General features: G+C 45.6%; 1 protein-coding gene across 2 annotated transcripts in view; it reads right to left on the bottom strand.

Moving 5' to 3' along the window:
• The window catches only part of KDM2A (lysine demethylase 2A), a 789087-nt gene that overhangs the window by 596380 nt on the left and 174543 nt on the right, over nt 1-18164 (bottom strand). For both annotated transcript variants that reach the window (XM_078657462.1, XM_078657547.1), the window contains one exon: nt 7879-7957. In XM_078657462.1, coding sequence (XP_078513588.1) covers nt 7879-7957 — 79 coding nt within the window. Of the gene's footprint in view, nt 1-7878; nt 7958-18164 lie in introns of those variants that run through there.

The raw sequence follows: 18164 nt of genomic DNA, 5'->3' as shown, positions 1-18164 counted from the left end.
GTGTGGTAGGCCTTCCGGAGAAAGTTGAGGGGGATGACGCAGTAGCGTACATGGAGAACTGGTTTAAAACTGTCGTGGCTCCGGAAGGGCTCTCCCCCTTCTTCTCTCTTGAACGAGCACATAGGGTCCCGGCCCGTCCACCTATGCAGGGCTGCCCTCCCAGACCGATGGTGGTCCGCCTGTTGCACTTTAAGGATCGGGACCAATTGATCCAGAGGGCACGCTCTGTGGGCCCCTTCCAGGTGGACAACAATCCGGTCACGGTTTTCCCTGATTACACGCAGGAGGTCCAAAGAAGCAGGGCCTCGTATCTAGCCGTGAAGAAGGAACTGAGAGATGAGGGCATACAGTATTCTTTGCTCTTTCCGGCGAAGCTGCGGGTGATCATGGATGGCGCGACCCAGTTCTTTCAAACCCCTGATGAGGTGTGGTCATGGCTCGAGTTGTATCGTGCTGGTACGGACCGTAAAGGTAAAGGGGGTAAGGAGAGGCAGCCACTGGTCAAGGTGCGGAAATCACAGCGCCTCCGCAAAAAGGATAAACTCAAGAGAGCGCAGCAGGCGGAACAGATGGCGGCGGACAAGAGGGGGGCGCTTGCTGCGACGGCGATTATCACGGGCTCGCAACAGGAGAGGATCTCGCTGGAATCGGACTCTGGCGAGGACTATGGCAAGTCTAAAGGGGACGCTTCGGATGTTGATAGCTCCGGGGGGCCGGCGGTCACCCCACAGACGGCGGATGGTCTATTTAATGAATGACGTTACCTGCGGAACCTGTGTTCTTGACTCCTGATGGAATGAGCTGCCCTGGTGCTCTGAAGATGGGCAGGTACTGTGTTGAACTGCTGACTGGGGTCGAGGGCTCGGGGTGAGGGCCCGCCTGCTCCGGGTCGGCCCTGTCTACCCCTCTCGTGGCCCTTAAGGCCTTCTGTGGTGCCGACCACAGGATAGTGGATTGTGTGTTGTGTTACAGGTTTGGATGGGAACTGATACAGCGTTGTTAGGTCCTGTTCTGGGGAGTGGGGTTGGGGGAGTTTTTTGGGGTGTTTTGAGTGGGGGGTTAAACTGCATTGATGTGGGTAGCGGGCTGACTACGAGAACATGGTTGGGAGATAGCGGCAATGGGGACGTTACCTAAGTTGAAATGCCTCACATGGAATGTTCGCGGACTCCGTACTATGTCTAGACGATATAAGGTGCACGCCCATTTGGTGAGGAGAGGTGTCCAGATTGCATTGTTGCAGGAGACTCACCTAACCAAGCAGGAATGTGCTGCATTGCAGAGGAGGTGGCATGGCCAGGTATTCGGCACCACGTATTCGGCGTTCGCCAGAGGGGTACTGATATGGGTGAGGGCAGGGATCCCATTTCAGGCTACGAACCAGTTGGTCGACCCTGAGAGTCGTTTTGTGGTGGTAGAGGGACGATTGTATGGTCGTGATGTGGTGTTGTGTAGTATGTACGCCCCAAATTCTGACCAGGCCCGGTTTTTTGACAGCTTGTCCGGCTCGCTAGCGCACTTTCTGGCGGGCCCCGTCATCCTTGGAGGTGACTCCAATTCAATTACTGATGTTGCACTAGATAGATCACATCCCCCACTATCTGACTCTCCAGTACGTAGGCTCGCCGCCCATAGGAAAGATTGGCAAGAGAGGTGGGGCCTTGTAGATGTCTGGAGAGAACAGCATCCTGAAGTGAGGCATTTAAATGGATGAACAACAACCATTTAAAGTGCAATGCCGGAAAAACGGAAATTTTACCTATAGGGACCAATAATCCTTTCTCCCCTATAGCATGCTGGCCATTAGATGCTGAAGTCCCACCCAACACAATTGCATCCGCCCGGAATCTAGGCATAAAATTTGACAACCATTTATCCTTCAAACCCCAGGCTGTAGCAGTGGCAGGCATGTGCTTCCAAATCATTAAAGCACTTAGGAAGTTCTTTGATTTTCTCCCTCTTTCGGCGAGGAAAACAGTCGCAGTAGCCTTAATAAATTCTAGGCTGGACTACTGCAATGGACTCTATGTTGGAGCAAACAAAATCGTTCTCCACAAATTGCAGATGGTCCAAAATGCGGCAGCTCGCCTCGTACTGCGTTTGCCCCGTAGATCGTCAGCTTCAGCAGCCCTAAACACTTTACATTGGCTGCCAATAGGGAAGAGAATTTTATTTAAACTTCTCTTAATCACCTTCAGGGCATTCTACCAACGTGGCCCAACCTACCTACGAAAGGGGTTTAAAAGATACTACCCAGCGCGCTGTCTGAGATCCGCAAGCCACAATTTACTTACTACTCCTCGTTTCAAACTGGCCACAAAGGGTGGCAAATCCATCTTTGTGCTGGGCACTAAGGCCTGGAACAAACTTCCCCTCCCCTTGCGGTCCTTCTCCCAAGAAGCTTCCTTCAGGAAGGCATTGAAAACCTGGATCTTCTCCCTGCCTGACGCTCTGTGTAGGACCCTAGTGTAGTGGATGTGTAGAAATTAGGACATCTTTTCCCTATCCAACTCCTCCATCTGGGTTGTGTAAGCGCCAAGATACTCCTTGGAGTGATAGTAGCGTGGTAGAAATGTCCATTACATACATTACATACATACAAGTCAGGGATTATTCCTTCTTCTCAGCGCTGCATGCATTACACGTTAGGATAGACTCCATCTTGTGTAGCGGCCCTTTGGCGACCATGGCAGCACATACTGAATACCTGACTAGAACCCTTTCGGACCATAACCCCCTCCTGATGACGATGCAGTGGCAGCAGGCGAGATCGGCGGTTCCATCATGGAGGCTGCAGCCTGTGGCTTTGGAGGATCCAGTGTTTAGTGACATGGTCCTCCAGGGAATCGAGCATTACTTTGTTGAGAATGAAGGTACTGCTACCACGAGGTCGGTTGAATGGGATGCACTGAAAGTGGTGGTGAGGGGGGTATGCATGGGTAGGTTTCCGAATGAAAGGGCGACGGTTGTGGCTGGTTTGGAGAAGGCGGAAAGAGTGCTGAGGGATCTAGAGCAGCGTAGACCGGAGCGACCGGAATTACAGGGCCAACTGCTAGAGGCGAAAGAATTGGTTGCAACGGAAACGGAGCGCTTGCGATGTTTTGACTATAAGTTGTACGCCACCAAAATACATGCAGAAGGGGATATGGTGGGTACCCTCCTTGCTAAACTCGCCAATCCGGACCCGAGGGGCGCCCCGATCATGAATATTAAAACAGAGACGGGGGAGGTGGTTTACTCACAGACTGCAGTTGTGCAGCGCTTCCAATCATATTACATGAATCTCTATAAGAGTCGGCTGGAAGTGGAAGCCCCTGAGATAGGGGAATACCTAGCGGCAGTTTGTCTACCGGTACTGCAGGCCGAGATCGCGAAAGAGCTGGGGGGCCCTATCACACTATCGGAAATCCGGGTAGCCATCAAACAGATGGCCAGGAATAAGACGCCGGGGGTGGACGGCCTACCGATTGAATTTTATGCGAAATATATTGATGTCCTGGCGCCCAGGCTGTTGACGGTGTATTCTGAGGCGATGACGCTGGGACACTTGCCCCGATCGATGAGGGAGGCTTTGGTGGTGCCGCTGCTAAAACCAGGCAAGGAGGCTTCTGATGTGACGTCTTATAGACCTCTGTCTATGCTGACAGTGGATTATAAAATTTTGAGTCGCATCCTCGCCACTAGGTTACTGCCGCACATGACAACGCTGGTACACCGGGATCAAGCCGGGTTTATTCCGACTAGAAGCACCTCTATAAACACTCGCCGTTTGGTCAGGATATTGGACGGCGCTTCGGAGTCGGACCAGTTGCCAGCAGTCTTGTCGGTAGACATAGAAAAAGCTTTTGATAGCCTTGAATGGAGGTACTTGGATGGGGTACTGGAGAAGTTCGGCCTGGGAGATGGTTTTGGGCGGTGGACGAGGGTTCTTTACTCGTCCGCTACGGCCAGGGTGCGATTGGGATCCATCGTATCCTCGGATTACCCGGTGTGTAGAGGAACGAGGCAGGGGTGCTCGCTTTCCCCCCTGCTGTTCGCACTGGCAATGGAGCCGCTGGCAGCACGGGCGAGGTCGGGAATATGGTATGAGGGGATTGTCTGCGGGCTGGAGTCTCACTACATCTCGTTATACGCAGACGATTTGCTGCTATACCAGAAGGACACAGAGAGGGCGTTGGAGGGAGATGTAGGGATGCTGTCTGATTTTGGCAAACACTCAGGCCTTAGGGTCAACTGGAATAAGACATGCGTTTTCCCATTGCGGGCGAATGCGCGGTATCCCCCCCTTCCCGTTGATGTGGTTTGGGAAGGTACATGCTTTACGTACTTGGGTGTCCGCATTTACCACAAGGCCGCTAATCTGCTAGAAGGGAATGTTGGCCGTTGTATAAGGGCTCTGAGAGGATGCATGGCCTTTTGGGCCTCCCTCCCTTTGTCGGTACAGGGCCGGGTAGCATTGCTAAAGATGGTGGCTCTCCCGAGATTACTATATTACTTCCGTACCCTACCGATTTGGATACCTCAGCGGATATTCAAAGATCTTCGGTCAATGACTATTGACTTTATCTGGGGACGCGGACGGCGTAGGGTGGCATTGAGCACCCTGATGAGGCCCAAACTTGAGGGAGGGTTAGCGGTTCCTGATTTCGAATTGTATTTGTTGGTTGGAAAATGAGGATACCATGTTTTGTTGTTGACCAGGCATCTCTGTGAGATGGTCACCGTGACACTGTGCCGGAATATTGATACGCCACCCAGCCTCCGGGATGTGGGCGAACTGGCTGTGTGCAATTGTGTGGACACTACTGGGCATTATGGGGTCAAGGGTGTACTGGTTGACTTGATTGAATGCTTTGTTTCTGACTCTGCAATAAAAACATTTAAAAAAATAAAAAAAAGGGTTCGTGAGGGACTGCAGACCCAGATTAGCTCTTAATTATGTGCCAGTAGGCAACCCACAGTATCTTTTGGTAAATATGAGCAATTACTATACGATGGCCGGCTGGGGCGGCCGATTTTCAGCTTTATCATGGGGCTCTTTAACTGCTGCCCATCAACCACTGGCTTTTTGGAGGCAGGGCAAACGGGGCACATTGGCTTGATGTCAAGTGCTTTGAAGGACACCTGGAGTTTGGCTTACACAATGGAGACAACATCCCCTGCTGGCTTTCTGACGTTACCATTGTTACAGTCAAATTGGTGGCACAGGACAATGAAGTGGGAAAAGTGCCATGGCAGCCCTACACGATAAACTCAATTAAGTCAGGGAACATGGCTCTCACCAGGCGAGACTCAGACTTGAAATAGTGGGACCCGACTGGTGTCTCAAGGCTTAAGGTTGTGTGGGATGGAAATCAAATGAAATCTTTGGAGGAAATGAAGTAAGATTTTCCCCTCCACATTTACCAGCTCTTAAAGTTACTTGCAATTGCGTCACATCCTAGAGACGCGGAAGATAAACATGACGTCTTGGTCTTAAATAAACAGCCAGTAATCCAAAATACCCATAGAGCCAGCCAATAGGGAGAAAGGGCATGTCACAAACTTTCAAATTCATAGTCATAAATACCACTGGTCCATTACAGGGACTGGGAGACCGATGGAAGCATAATGTGGGTCACCTAGAGGAAGAGGACTGGAGAAAAGTTAAGATGGCCATCCAAACTCTAGTAATATGAACATGGCGGAACTTGGTGCTGTTTAAATAATTTCATATGGTCAATTATATGGAGGAGTGTGTGAAGGATAAACAGGAGCTCCTAGCCAGAGTATATCAGATGTAAGAAAGCTAGGGGTACATTCCTGCGAATAGTCTTGGATCACCAAGTAGTAAAATCATATTGATCACGCATCACTAGCACCCTAGAACAGATACCAAATTCAAGCCCAAATTCCTACTCCTGGGGATAATGGGTGATTATGAAGACCCCAGATACATTCAGATGTAGGTATAAACTAGACTTCTACTGGCAAAAAGAAATACAGCTCGCCAATGGAGTTCAGATTAAACACCCCATTCTGCCAAACAGCTGGAGGAGATGGACTACTATATCTAAACAGATGTAATGGTATACAGGGCAAGAGGGTGTCCCAAAAAACACAGTAAAACTTGGCAGCTTGGTGGAAGCAAAATCCCAAGGTGAATTCCTGAACAGGTGGGAAGGGTATCCAATACAATGGACTTAGTGGGTTCCGGAACTTATCAATGCAGTCAGAAGATTAGGTTGCTTATGCATAGAAAATTAGTAAAACTATTTTTTTTAAAGTAGATACTGTTTTTTTAATTTACAGATTGTCAAACATTTTTTTGAGTACCCATTACAGGGCATGATAAGAAAATCCATCTTTTTCATTAATGTTTATAAAAAAAACATGTGTCTGAAAAGGAGTTTGTCTGTCATGAATCAAACTGAAATGACGAACATGTTTGAAGCAGGGAAGACGCATTTCCCAGCACAATATTAAGCCTAGTATTCAATCTGCAGGAAGATGTGTCTTCCCAAAAAGGATCTTTGAGAAAATTGTGCTGTGCCGTGCTAGAGTGAAGTTACACTGCAAATAAAACATCTTCTAGAAGACATAGCTTGGCATTCATCTGTAGTGCACAGAAAAATGTCCTGCTACACCTGAAGACAGCAAATCAAAATACCAACACTGACTACTTGGTTGTCGTATAATTAAACATGTGTACTCTGAAACTAGGAGGACAACTCAGGCAAAAGGCACCTGAATTCAATTTGGTGTTTTAGAGGATTTCAAGATTTTGTGGCCAGTTTGTTTTGAAGGACCTTGGAAGATCGTCAATTAATTTGGTTAGGAACTCCTCTCAATTCCAATTTTTAGGCTTCACCAGTCAGTAAAAAAAAGAAAAAACAGGAGGGATGCATTAGATAATTAACTTGGGTTTTTTTTTCGAGTAGAGGGGAGCATTTGATTTTGGAAATGCTAGAGTTCCCAAAATTAATGACACCAGCCGGGAAATTGGTTGGGGGTTTCTAGTGCTTAAAGAAACGTAGAGGAGAACCTCCTAAAAATACCAGAACATTCTCAGCAACAGTGCATATCGGAATAAGAAAAAAATAACTAAACCGTAGCAGCAGGTGTTACTAAAATCTGAGTTAGCAGGGTTAGAACTTTCAAAGATGCAATCCCCAAAAAATTATTGAAATCAAAAAGATTTCTCAACTGTCTACAGTACAAATAGTTGACAGTAAACTGCGCTGACCATAGAGATCACCATTTGCGCACAACGTAGGAGCGGAGTACACTTGAGGGACAGAAGAAAGGGGTAAAGGTGGTGCCTGGGAGCACCAGTCCTCACTCAGGGCTCCATGCTCTTTCATGCATTAAGTGCCAACTCCAGCAACACGTCTTCACCAGGCATTTTGCACAAAGGAATAAAGGGGCAGGGAGGTAAGAATACTTTTTACCATGGTAACAGTGGTGCAATAGAAGCTGCACCAAGTACAGATCATGCATGCCTTAAGTAAATGTACCATCCTCAAAGCAGGCATTCTCAAACTGAGCGTCATACAGTGCATAAACAACAACACTATCCCACTGACACTGCTGTCCAAAATGAGCTTGCTCTAGGTTTTAAAACACATTTAAACTTTTCTACGCCTGTCCTGGATTGTCTTGGTTTCCGAGATTCCAGCCACAATGCTCTTTACTCTATGGACTCCAATGGTTTACGGCGTGGTTTACAACAAAAAAAAGGGAAGAATTTGGCTTCTGCCACAAGAAGCGAACCAAACTAAGAGTGGCAGGTAAGTAATTAGATTTCAAATAACATTGTTTACGCCATACAGGCCACATGACATATGATCGCCACATTCATCACTTCACTTCCAAATGCAGTCAGTCTCAGAAACTTACTTGATGCCGAGCCCATCCGGCTTCTTGAAGATGAGGGGTTCTCTCAGGCCGCCTCGCTGGATGTATTCCATATTAAAATCTGGAAAAGTAACCAAAGGGATCAATTGGATCAGCAGTTAACTCATAACCAGGGACTTCTAGTTCAGAAAGGTTGATGGGAAACTATTCATTGTACAGATTCTTCCAAGCTGCAAATGCCAAGCAGACCCCATCTAAATCCTCACAAAGCATGGCAGATTATCCTCATTTCAATTTATATTTATGTCAGAACTACGAAGTGCGCCTAATTGCAAAATGATTGTGCATCACACAGACTTGGTCACTTTCCCAAAGGCAGGGAAGGAATGTAAATGGACTCAAAGACAGCATTTACGCATGTGCTGCCCATATAGCAGCAGAATGTCATATTGTGGCCATCAACCACTTCTGAAGATTGAGAAACGACCAAGGCTGCTTGTACATTTGGCTCTTCGACCTTGTAATGGTGCGCAGCGTACTCAAAGTTGTTTTCTACAGGACAGACCATCTGTTCCGTTCATGCTTATATTGTTGTACCAAGCAGCACTATATGGCCTACAAGCACTTTGAGAACAAGCTGCTCACCTTCGGAAAGGCTCTTTCTTGCATATTCCCTTTCTAAACACACATTCCTCACTTCCTGGATCCCGCCAGGTGCCAGACTGGATCTGGTAACCTGTCCAACAACTGCTCCAGCACACCAGTAGAGTGGCGAATTCAACTCCACAGAGGCGTCATCCTGCCTCCGTATGAGCTGGCTCAGCTCTGTGTACAGGCGCCAATATTGCACGTTGATGCCACTTTACAAATCAAGCATTACCTGCTCCAGGTGCTAACCACAGTGACCGATTAAAATTGTGCCAGTGTACAGAATCTAACATGAAACTTTATTAATATCTAGAAATCCACTCACATGAACACAGAGGAGAGAGGGCACTATGAAGATTGTTATTGAAGGTAAGTAACTTCACCTCATCAATAGAAACCAAAGCAGTAGCCACCTCCCCAAACCCTTCCAAAGAAAACAAGCATTTGCAATGCAATAGGTCTCACAGTTGTTAGAGTTTGAGCCATTGGCATTGTAAATGGCACTGCCTTTTATTTATGTGTTGGTTTTTAAAACGTAAATAAAAGGCATTGTCAATTACAATGCCAATAGGTTAAACTCTCACAAATGCGAGACCTATTGCATTGCAAATGCTTGTTTATCTTCAAAGAACAGCACAGTACTCCTAATTACAGCAAAGGCAGCACAGAACTAACTTGAAGTATTGGAACGAATATATGTATGTGACTGAGGAGCAGTGAACCCCCCACTTAAGCAGCTAAAGTGTCGAGGACTGGCCGTCGGCCCCCGTGGCAGAAGATTTGGGTACCACTAAAACATTAGCTAGTTGCATATGGGCGTTTTCTGTCTGCAGCTCTGCAGACAAAATGCTCATAAATAACACTGTTAGGGGATGCCATGACAGAGAGGCGTGGGAGGCGGGCTGGCGTGTACAGGGAAGGAAACATACATTACATATTTTTTTAAATGACAAGAGAATAGGAAAACACAGAGGGGGTGAAAAAATACAAAAAAAATTCTATGTAGGATCCAGTCTTATTCCTATGCTGGATATTCCAGCCTTAATAAGACCTCGCTTCAGCCATACAGGTGGAGAAACCTTTTAAGAATCTGAGAATAGCAACACCTGTTCGTAACTGTTGGAAAACACATAAGTACAGAGAATAGAGTCTCTTAGCTGTAAGCAACAAAGTTTGTAAAATCAAACCTCGCAACACCAACAAAACGATTTAGAAGCTACATTTAACATTCCATCTAAGCATTACTATTCCTATCACGGTCCATTAGGTTAATAATGTGTTTTATTTATTATCACAAAAATTATTATCCCTGGTTTATTTGGCAGAGAACAGGGCCACTGGAATTATGCCATTTTGCGGTTGTGGCGTTTTCCGCATAACATGTGTCCATCAACTGCTGGCTTTGCCGCATATTAACAAAAATAAACTAGTACTAAGAGAGGCTGACACCGGGGGACAGTCTGAGGCCTGGAGTGCATGCTCAAGGAAGGGTGACTCTTATTACCAGTGGGGAGCGGAGTGAGAGCCCTGGGAAGGGGGGCGGGAGGGTGTGTGGGAGGTGAAGGGCTGTTACGGTCAGTTGGGGTGGGGAGCCTGACGATTGTCGAAGCCTTCGCTTTGACTTGGTGCAGGTGGGTACACAGGTTCTGGCTGATTGGAGGACAGGGCAGTGAATGTTTGCCATGCGTGGGGAGTGTGTGGCAGTGGAAGCCTGAGATGTGAGGAGACCCCGTGGATGGCGACGCCAGTTAGCTGGCTGTGAAAAGACGGACAGTATGTAACTGCCACAGTCCATTAACACGCGGATCTCATAATGTGCAGTTGGGCCAGTATTTAGGGGGCTTGGAAATGGGGTTGTTGCGGGGGCGGGTTGGAGGCGGGAGGGATCTTACCTTCCATGTATAAAGTGCACAATGGCTGTTTGATTAAACATGTGCACCTCTTATCAGTGCGCCGGGGCCTCGAGGGGGAGCTGCCGCAGATGTTGGGACACTCACAGGCCCGTGGTGCACATGCCGACCGTGAAGATGACGCAGAGGCCCAAGAGCACCGCCATGAAGTCCGGCATGTTGGCGATTGGGGCGGGCACGGTCCTTGAGACTCCACCGCTGCTCCGCCGACACGAAGCTCGAGAGCCGAGGCCGGAGAGCTGCCGCCTCCCGGGTCTGGCCCTCCCCGCCCCGCGTCCTGGGCCGCGGAGTGCCACTCCTGAGACGGGCTTGGCATGGAGGCTGTGTACGATGCAGGAAACAAAGAAACTACAAAGAAATATACGTAAGGTGTGGTGGAATATGCATGCACCAGCAACAAATAAAACGCCGTGAGCGTGCACATGGGCTGTCCAGACGACCTCGCGAAAGTGAAAGCGTGGCAGAGCGCGAGAGGAGACACGCGCGTTCACAGCCATTGTCTGCAATGGGTTTGGTAAGCTCGTGCACCTCTCCGGTCTTCACTTCGTGAGCTACCCGGCGACAATAAGTCTCGCTACGCGAGCAGCGCATGCGCTGCATCGGTAGCGAGACATAAAAAGGTGAAAGGTCAGATGAATGAACTTCACACCAGGAAAGTTTTTAGGACCGCATGAGCAAAATGGTTCTCCATGCAAACTGTGAAGTAGGTAATGCTAGGTGGAGGTGTGAACGGACATCCAGCACTGTACCACCCCTAGCCAAGATTGTAGCTCTGATAGCGTGCACCTGAAGGCCATCAAGAAGGTCTGAATACAGGTCAGCATCAGTACAGTAAGGAGAAAAAGGGTTGACCATCTCCGCATCATCCATGAACATCTAGGACATTCTGAAGAGGTGTACAGTGCCGGAACCTAAATCAAACAGAATAATGCCTAAAAGAGTTGGAGATATGTGCAGAGAGAAATGAGCTACCACAGAATTCTCCCACACAACATGCTGTGTTTTATAATCTCATACCAAAACATTTATTTTGATATATCTGAACTTTCTTATAATTAGAGTTGAGCATCAAGGTCTGGTCCAGAGTTGCCTCTGGGCTGGACCAGACCAAGCATGGCCTTAGGCAAAGAAGTTGAGGCACGGCTTGGCACCGGTGAAGATCCACCGGCAGAACTCTGTCAAGGGACTACAGCAGATCCATGGGGACAGTGGGTGCTCCAAGGGAACCTAGAATCACAGGGAAAGCTGCAGGATTGCCAACATAAAGCCCTATACCTGCTGCGGAGTTGAAGGCCAGGGAAATTCAGGAAGCATCAGCTCCTGCTGAGGAATACAGTCTGAGTCCGACAGCTGGCAGGGAGTCAGACTTTTGATTGCTGGCAGTGCAATCTTTCCTTAGAGCAGAAGACAACTCCGGTCTGTATGTGTCCTTCTGCTAAGATTCACCCTCTGATTTGGACTTCAACTTACTCGAGACCAGAGCCTGGGACCTAAAGCAGGAAAAGCTTGTATCTTGGAAAGGAACAGCTTTGTTTCTTGTGCTTTATGGCATACATGCTTACCTTCTACTCCCTGCTGGCCATCCGATATATGAGGGAGTATTTGTTGCACAACTCTAAATCATGCTTGAATATGAGAACAGAAACACATGTCATGTGGTCCTGTAAAAGACATCAGATTCTTGGAGGCACATGACAGATTAAGCATGTAGTCTTCCATGGAGGCATTTCGCTAGTAAGCGCTCATTGAAAATATCGTTTTGGAAGTTGGTGAAGAACCTACAAAATTTCAGCTGCTGAGATCTGAATCTGTGTCGAAGGGTGGAGAAGAAAATCGTCTGAACGTCTAGTGTATAGGGGTGGCACATAGGTTTTGCTTCCTGTCACTTAATAGACGCAGGATGACGCCTCTGAAGAGTGCCATGGCGGCACTGCCCTATGCAACCATTTGCCTGAAACGTGAAGAGTCTGCATTTTGAGTATTCCTCTGGAAACAGGCCAATTGGCAGAGTCATAACATCCAATACATGTGGCTCCCCTTCAACCAAAACCAGGAGTACGCCTTTTCTTTGAACTATGTGCTTAGAACTCTTCTTGCCGTAGGCTGAACAGTAACTAGAGAGAGGATTTTACATATCTGAAGAACTGGTTTTGCAGGTTGCCATAGTTGATAGAATCACATACTTTGCATTTCTCTGCCACAATGTGGCAAAATCAAAAATACTTTGAAAAATTGCAGCTATTAAGTGTGACTTTAATAACCCACAGAAATATCAACTGAACGCGTTTGCCTTCAAAACCTTTGATACTTTGCACCAGAAGGGAGCGCAGAAAGGATTTGCACTAAGTGCACTTGTGAAACCTATGCAAAGGAGAATGCCTCCTCCAATGCACAAACTCTGTAGTTCTGAGAAAACCAGCAAGCTGGTGTGCCTTTATCAAAGTCCTTTAAAAGGGGAAAAGTGGAACAAATATGATTAGTGTAATCCATTACTGCATGCAAGCCACTCATACATCATGGCACTGTACCAGGCTTCTTCCAACGGAAGGCTGATGTCACTGCAGTGGTGCCAAACACAGTAGAAGAATCATTTAAATATCTCTGTATGCCCTAAAACCGGCCCTGAAGGTTCCTATAAGACTTATCGCATTCACGCTTCTGTGGGCCCTTCAGTGCTCCTCTAGAGGGTCAGTCGAGTGGGTACCTACACGGAAACACCAAGCAGTGGGTGAACTGCCACACTGTTTTCTGAAGCAGTCTACAGAACACATGCTAATTTGCTACGTTATCACAAATACTGTTACTTGATATATATGCACAGATACATAGCCTACTTTGAGTGCACTTGATGAGGGTGAAGATTGCATACAAATAGACATTGCAACTGATCTGTCGGTGCACATTTAAAGGACTTCACCAGGACACCCATCTCTCTGCCTTCCCTTTCACATAATCGCCTGATAACCCATTTAGCCACATTTCAAGCTGTAGTCCCGAATCAGAACTGCTTTGGAGAAGAGACCTTAAAGTCGAATTGCATAGGTTATACACATCACCTTCGAGCACGCCTTCCCAAAACGGTCCAAGAATTTAGACTGCAATCACTGTGTGTGCTATAAATCTTCTCTTATTCAGTTATGGTGGTGTTCTGTTCTAACCAACAGGTGTTTCGTGAATTGCGGACTTCAATAGGGCCAAATGTTATACAATATATAGCTAAAAAAATCAGTTAATCTAAAACTAAATACAAAGGTCTCCTTCACTACTAAGGCGGACCACCAACCGCGTGGAGAGTTTGTTAATAGGGACATGTAGTTGCTCATGATGAGTGTGGTGAACAATTCTGAGTTAGACACCAGTGATAAATACACCTGAAGTAACAAACATCCCAAAGTGCCGAGTCAACACGTCCTGTGTCGCAATAAGGAGTTTCAACAATATCCAATTTCATACTGCGATTAGGATATGAGCTGCCTTACTGTAACTCAAAATGATTAACTCCCTGACCCAAAATAACTTTACAAATTAGCTTATTAAATAGCAATAGGATGGGTTCTGACTTCTTTAATGCAGACATGAATGAACAAGTATAATGCTGAGAAAAAGAAACAATGAGATCATGGAGGTAGCAGGACAGACAGAAGCAGCAGGAACGTTCCAGCACCACGGAGGACAGTAGTATTGTGCACCGAGAAGACCCAGACAGTTTGACCTCCAAGATTGAAAGCACAAAGTAAAAGGTAACATTAGTTTAGATTTCACTCAGATGTTAGAAAAGTTTAGAGCAGTGGTTCTTAACCTTTTGATTTCTCTGGACCCTGTAATTTGGGGAACCCCACTGAATTATTTTTGGAATCCCAGGCCCCCACTAAGCCATTAATGGAAGCCGGGAACACTGGATTAAGCAATTTTGATGATCTGACCTGCAAAACAATTCACAAAATGCGGCATTCATCAAATACACAAATTATAAAATATTTTAAATTTTATTCACAAATATAAAAAAATATTGGGAAGGTTTGACCTTTTCTAACTCCAACCAAGGCTACCAATTGTCCACAGTATATTCTGTCCGATCAACCTAAGGATATGAACTTCATTTTTGGCCTTCAATTTCAAATTCCATCACATTTAAAAAATTTCAATTTAAAATATCTGTTAATAGTATTCTGTGTCGCGGACCCCTAGAGGTGCCCGGACCACAGGTTAACAATCGCTGGTTTAGTGTTTTGAACTCTTTTCAATGACTTTGTCCCAGTTTAATGACAGCACGTGGCTTTAGAGAGGAGAGCCTGGGACTAACCTGGAGTGCATAAGGTACAGACTCCAAGCCAATCATGGGGTCTTGGGTGTGTATCCAATAAACTGCAAGGCATCACTCTGCTTTCGAGCTAAAAACAAGGTGCACCAGAGTATGAATTTCAATTTTTTTATTTAATGCAATTGAACTGAACACTAATGTGGATTACTTTTGTACTCTTTACCGTTGTTTATTAGCAGAAACATACATGATTCTCAGTCTGAGCTTTGATAATTATCTGGATTTTCCGGACCTCTTGAATCGATACAAATCATCTAAAGAAGAAACAAATCTAACAATCTGAGTTTTGGAATGGGCCTTGAAGGGAAGTCACACAGGCATGTAGGATGATGAACATATCGCCATGCATAGACAAAACCAAGTAGCGGAAATGGCCAGATCATTCCCAATACACAACACAGATACAAAAGTGACACACATAATAAGCATACAAACTATGACTGAGAAGAAAAGTCAAATGTCATCCTAGCACCAGCTACACCAAACACTCCATCATCACCTTTCCTTGCACATAACAAGAACAAAGCAGAATAAATGGGTCTCCAAACTAACCTCGATAAATGCACGGAACAGAAAAAAGGACTTCACACAAACCCTCAACCTATGAAAAAGTAGCTTCCATTAACTGTGCAATCTCAAGTTCAACACAGGGGTTCGAACACCATGTCCTCTTCCAAGACCTTACTACCTAAACCACGTGCTAGTCCTTCTCTACAATGACCTCTTGCCACAACCAATTCTTCACTCATAATAGCAGCTTCACTTCACTCAGATCCCTTCAATGTTTTTCTATTGTATGTCTAGAACTCTAACGTCCTCACATCTCATAGCATCCTCAGACAGCCAACCTAGGTTTTAATTGAAGCATATGGACTAAGTACACGCAACTTCTTTATGCATCTTCAACCAAGGTTCACAAAATGTAGAAAGTTATTCCATATATTTACCCAACTTTGGCTATCACAGAGTTTACAGTCACCTATTTCTTTTCCAAATGTCATCCTCTCCACATCCCTGCGTATCCTAAAATATTTATTCCTGGTTCCCGCTTTTGTACCTGCACCATTAACGCTATTCATTTTCCCCCTGCAGACATTACCTTTAAAACCAACAATGTAACATCAAAGTTGACACAGATCAGAACAGATGGGCACAACAATGTCAGGAAACAAGACAAATGAGATCATGGAGAGAGTTGTACAAAACACTCCACAATTTTAATCGAGCTTCTTGTTCTCGTACCTTTTTGAAGATTTAGTATTTCTTGTAATCAGTGAGGACATCATTGATGACAAATGGTCCTATGACAGCCAATTGGCAACCAATGCAGTTTTATGGGTTACTGCTGAAGTGATCATTTACAGAACTTGTTGACAATGTCACAGGAAATGTGAGACTGCAAGAGCTGTGTCAACAAAGAAGCGCTTGACTGACTGGCTCGATAATAAGACACTGTTCAAGGAGTGCTGGATGAGTTCTTATTTTCAAGACAAGGCAATCATTAGCAATTTGGGCAGCAAGCTAGATTTAAAATCTTACTTTGAGTGGCTTTCGGATGTGCAGAACCTACGCAGACCAGACAATTTTGGCAGTCTTCACCCTTTTAAGTTCCACCTGAAGTCTCTTAGCTGTTCACCGGATGGTGCAGGGAAGGAGCTTTGTATACCAGCTCTTCCCATACCGACCTGCCGCTGCAACAATAGAAATGTTTTCCTCTGCCTATGAACAATCAGTTGAATAGGTCTTACACAAGTCCTACTAGGGTGACTTCCGATCTGGATTCAGGAAGTGAATGCAGTGTCTCACAAGTCTGGAGAACTCAAAAGGGGAACTCACTGTTGGGAGTCTCAGTATGGTGCCAAGATGAGGGATAATCGGAAACAATATAAAAGTTGCCTTTGCAACCCGCCTCATCAGGACTGTACCTGAGCTATGCACCTGGGATTAGTGAAACAAAGTAAAAAATACCCATGAGTTGTGCAAATTTATTTAAAATGGTTCTATCTGTGGATAGCAGAAGTGTCAACATCAGATGAATGTCTTATAAAGCACATTCTATTCTGTGAGAAGAGTAACGTTCTGAGAGGACTGCAGTTTTCCATGATATGCAGCACTAAATCTGAACGATGGTGGCTACTAGGAGAGTGAAGTTCAAAGCCTACATTCCTCAGTGTGTTAAATAATATGTTAGATCACAATTCATTCTGACATTGTACATTTTAATTGAGGATTTCACGCCTAACAATGGAACATAATTCAAACACGTAAATCTGTGAACGATTCAATGCTGGAGAAGAAAAGATGCCAGCAAGACTACTACAGCTGAAACATCTAAAGATCTACAGTCAGGGACAAGAAAAGGATCGCGGACAGCATCTGGATGGTAATGATGGTGTTTCTAACACATGCAGCAGTCCTGGGATGCAAGAATGTTTGTTCAGCTACATCTTGCACAATTGAGCATGATCTTGTAAATCTTTGGCAGAAGCGGTGATAATGAAATTCATTTGACATACGAGAGGTCAAGTCTGTAAACGTTATCTGCTTGCAACTAACAATTTAGCTTTTACACATTTTGGCTTAGGAAAATATCTTGTTATGCGAAATCGTCATGACTGTCAACATTTCAGCTGGGGCCCTAACACTTACAGGTCAATTAAAAGAGGCCATCGATTCAGAAATGAGCAATTTTATAAGGGTAGGCTCACAGGTGAAACGGGTCTATTATGTAAAATGTTAGCACAATGTAAAAACCCATTTTATCACAAGAGACAAACGTGCACAGGAAGATAACTTGCAGTTTATTTCAACAAAAGGCTCCAGCCACCAGCCTGTTTTAAATTACATAAATCAAGTCCAAACATTCTGGAGCATCAATGTTCTAGTGTCAAAACCCACACACAAACCCTGTGCAGGCGCAATTGGACAGAGGAAGAGGATGGCACACACCTCGCCATCTATAAAATACAAGCCAAAAGGCACAAAAAAGAACCATCTGATAAATCAGGAAGGCAAAGCAGAGAGGAAAAGAGGGACGAGAAGAGGAACAAAAAAGATCAGAAACTGGGCCCAGAGAAAGAGATCAATAAGAACTGTCACCTTTCATGTAACGAGACAGAAGATGTATAACAAAATCATCAAACCTTCTTAATTCTCCAAGTAAGAAGGACTTGCATATGTCTTTCATGGTCCTCTGTGCACATTTCCTTTGTCCAGCGAAGCAAAGTCTGGTGTCTTCTCCCAATCTTGGACAACCTCTAGTTATTTTCAAGCGGACATGACAGAGGACAGCTTGCCCCTTACAGGATGGTGTGCAGGAAGGAAGCCTGCCTCAATCAAAGAGGCAGACTTGAGGCGGAGAGTTTAGTAGACACAGGGGCGACCACTAAGATATTTCATCTTCCCTGAACCAGATAGGATGGATCTAGTGGGAACAAACCACTTGTTGA

This window comes from Lissotriton helveticus, chromosome 1_1 (assembly GCF_964261635.1).
Source record: "Lissotriton helveticus chromosome 1_1, aLisHel1.1, whole genome shotgun sequence".
Taxonomy (NCBI): Eukaryota; Metazoa; Chordata; class Amphibia; order Caudata; family Salamandridae; genus Lissotriton; species Lissotriton helveticus.
Note: the sequence above shows the minus strand (reverse complement) of the source record. Positions and strands in the feature narration are given on the sequence as shown.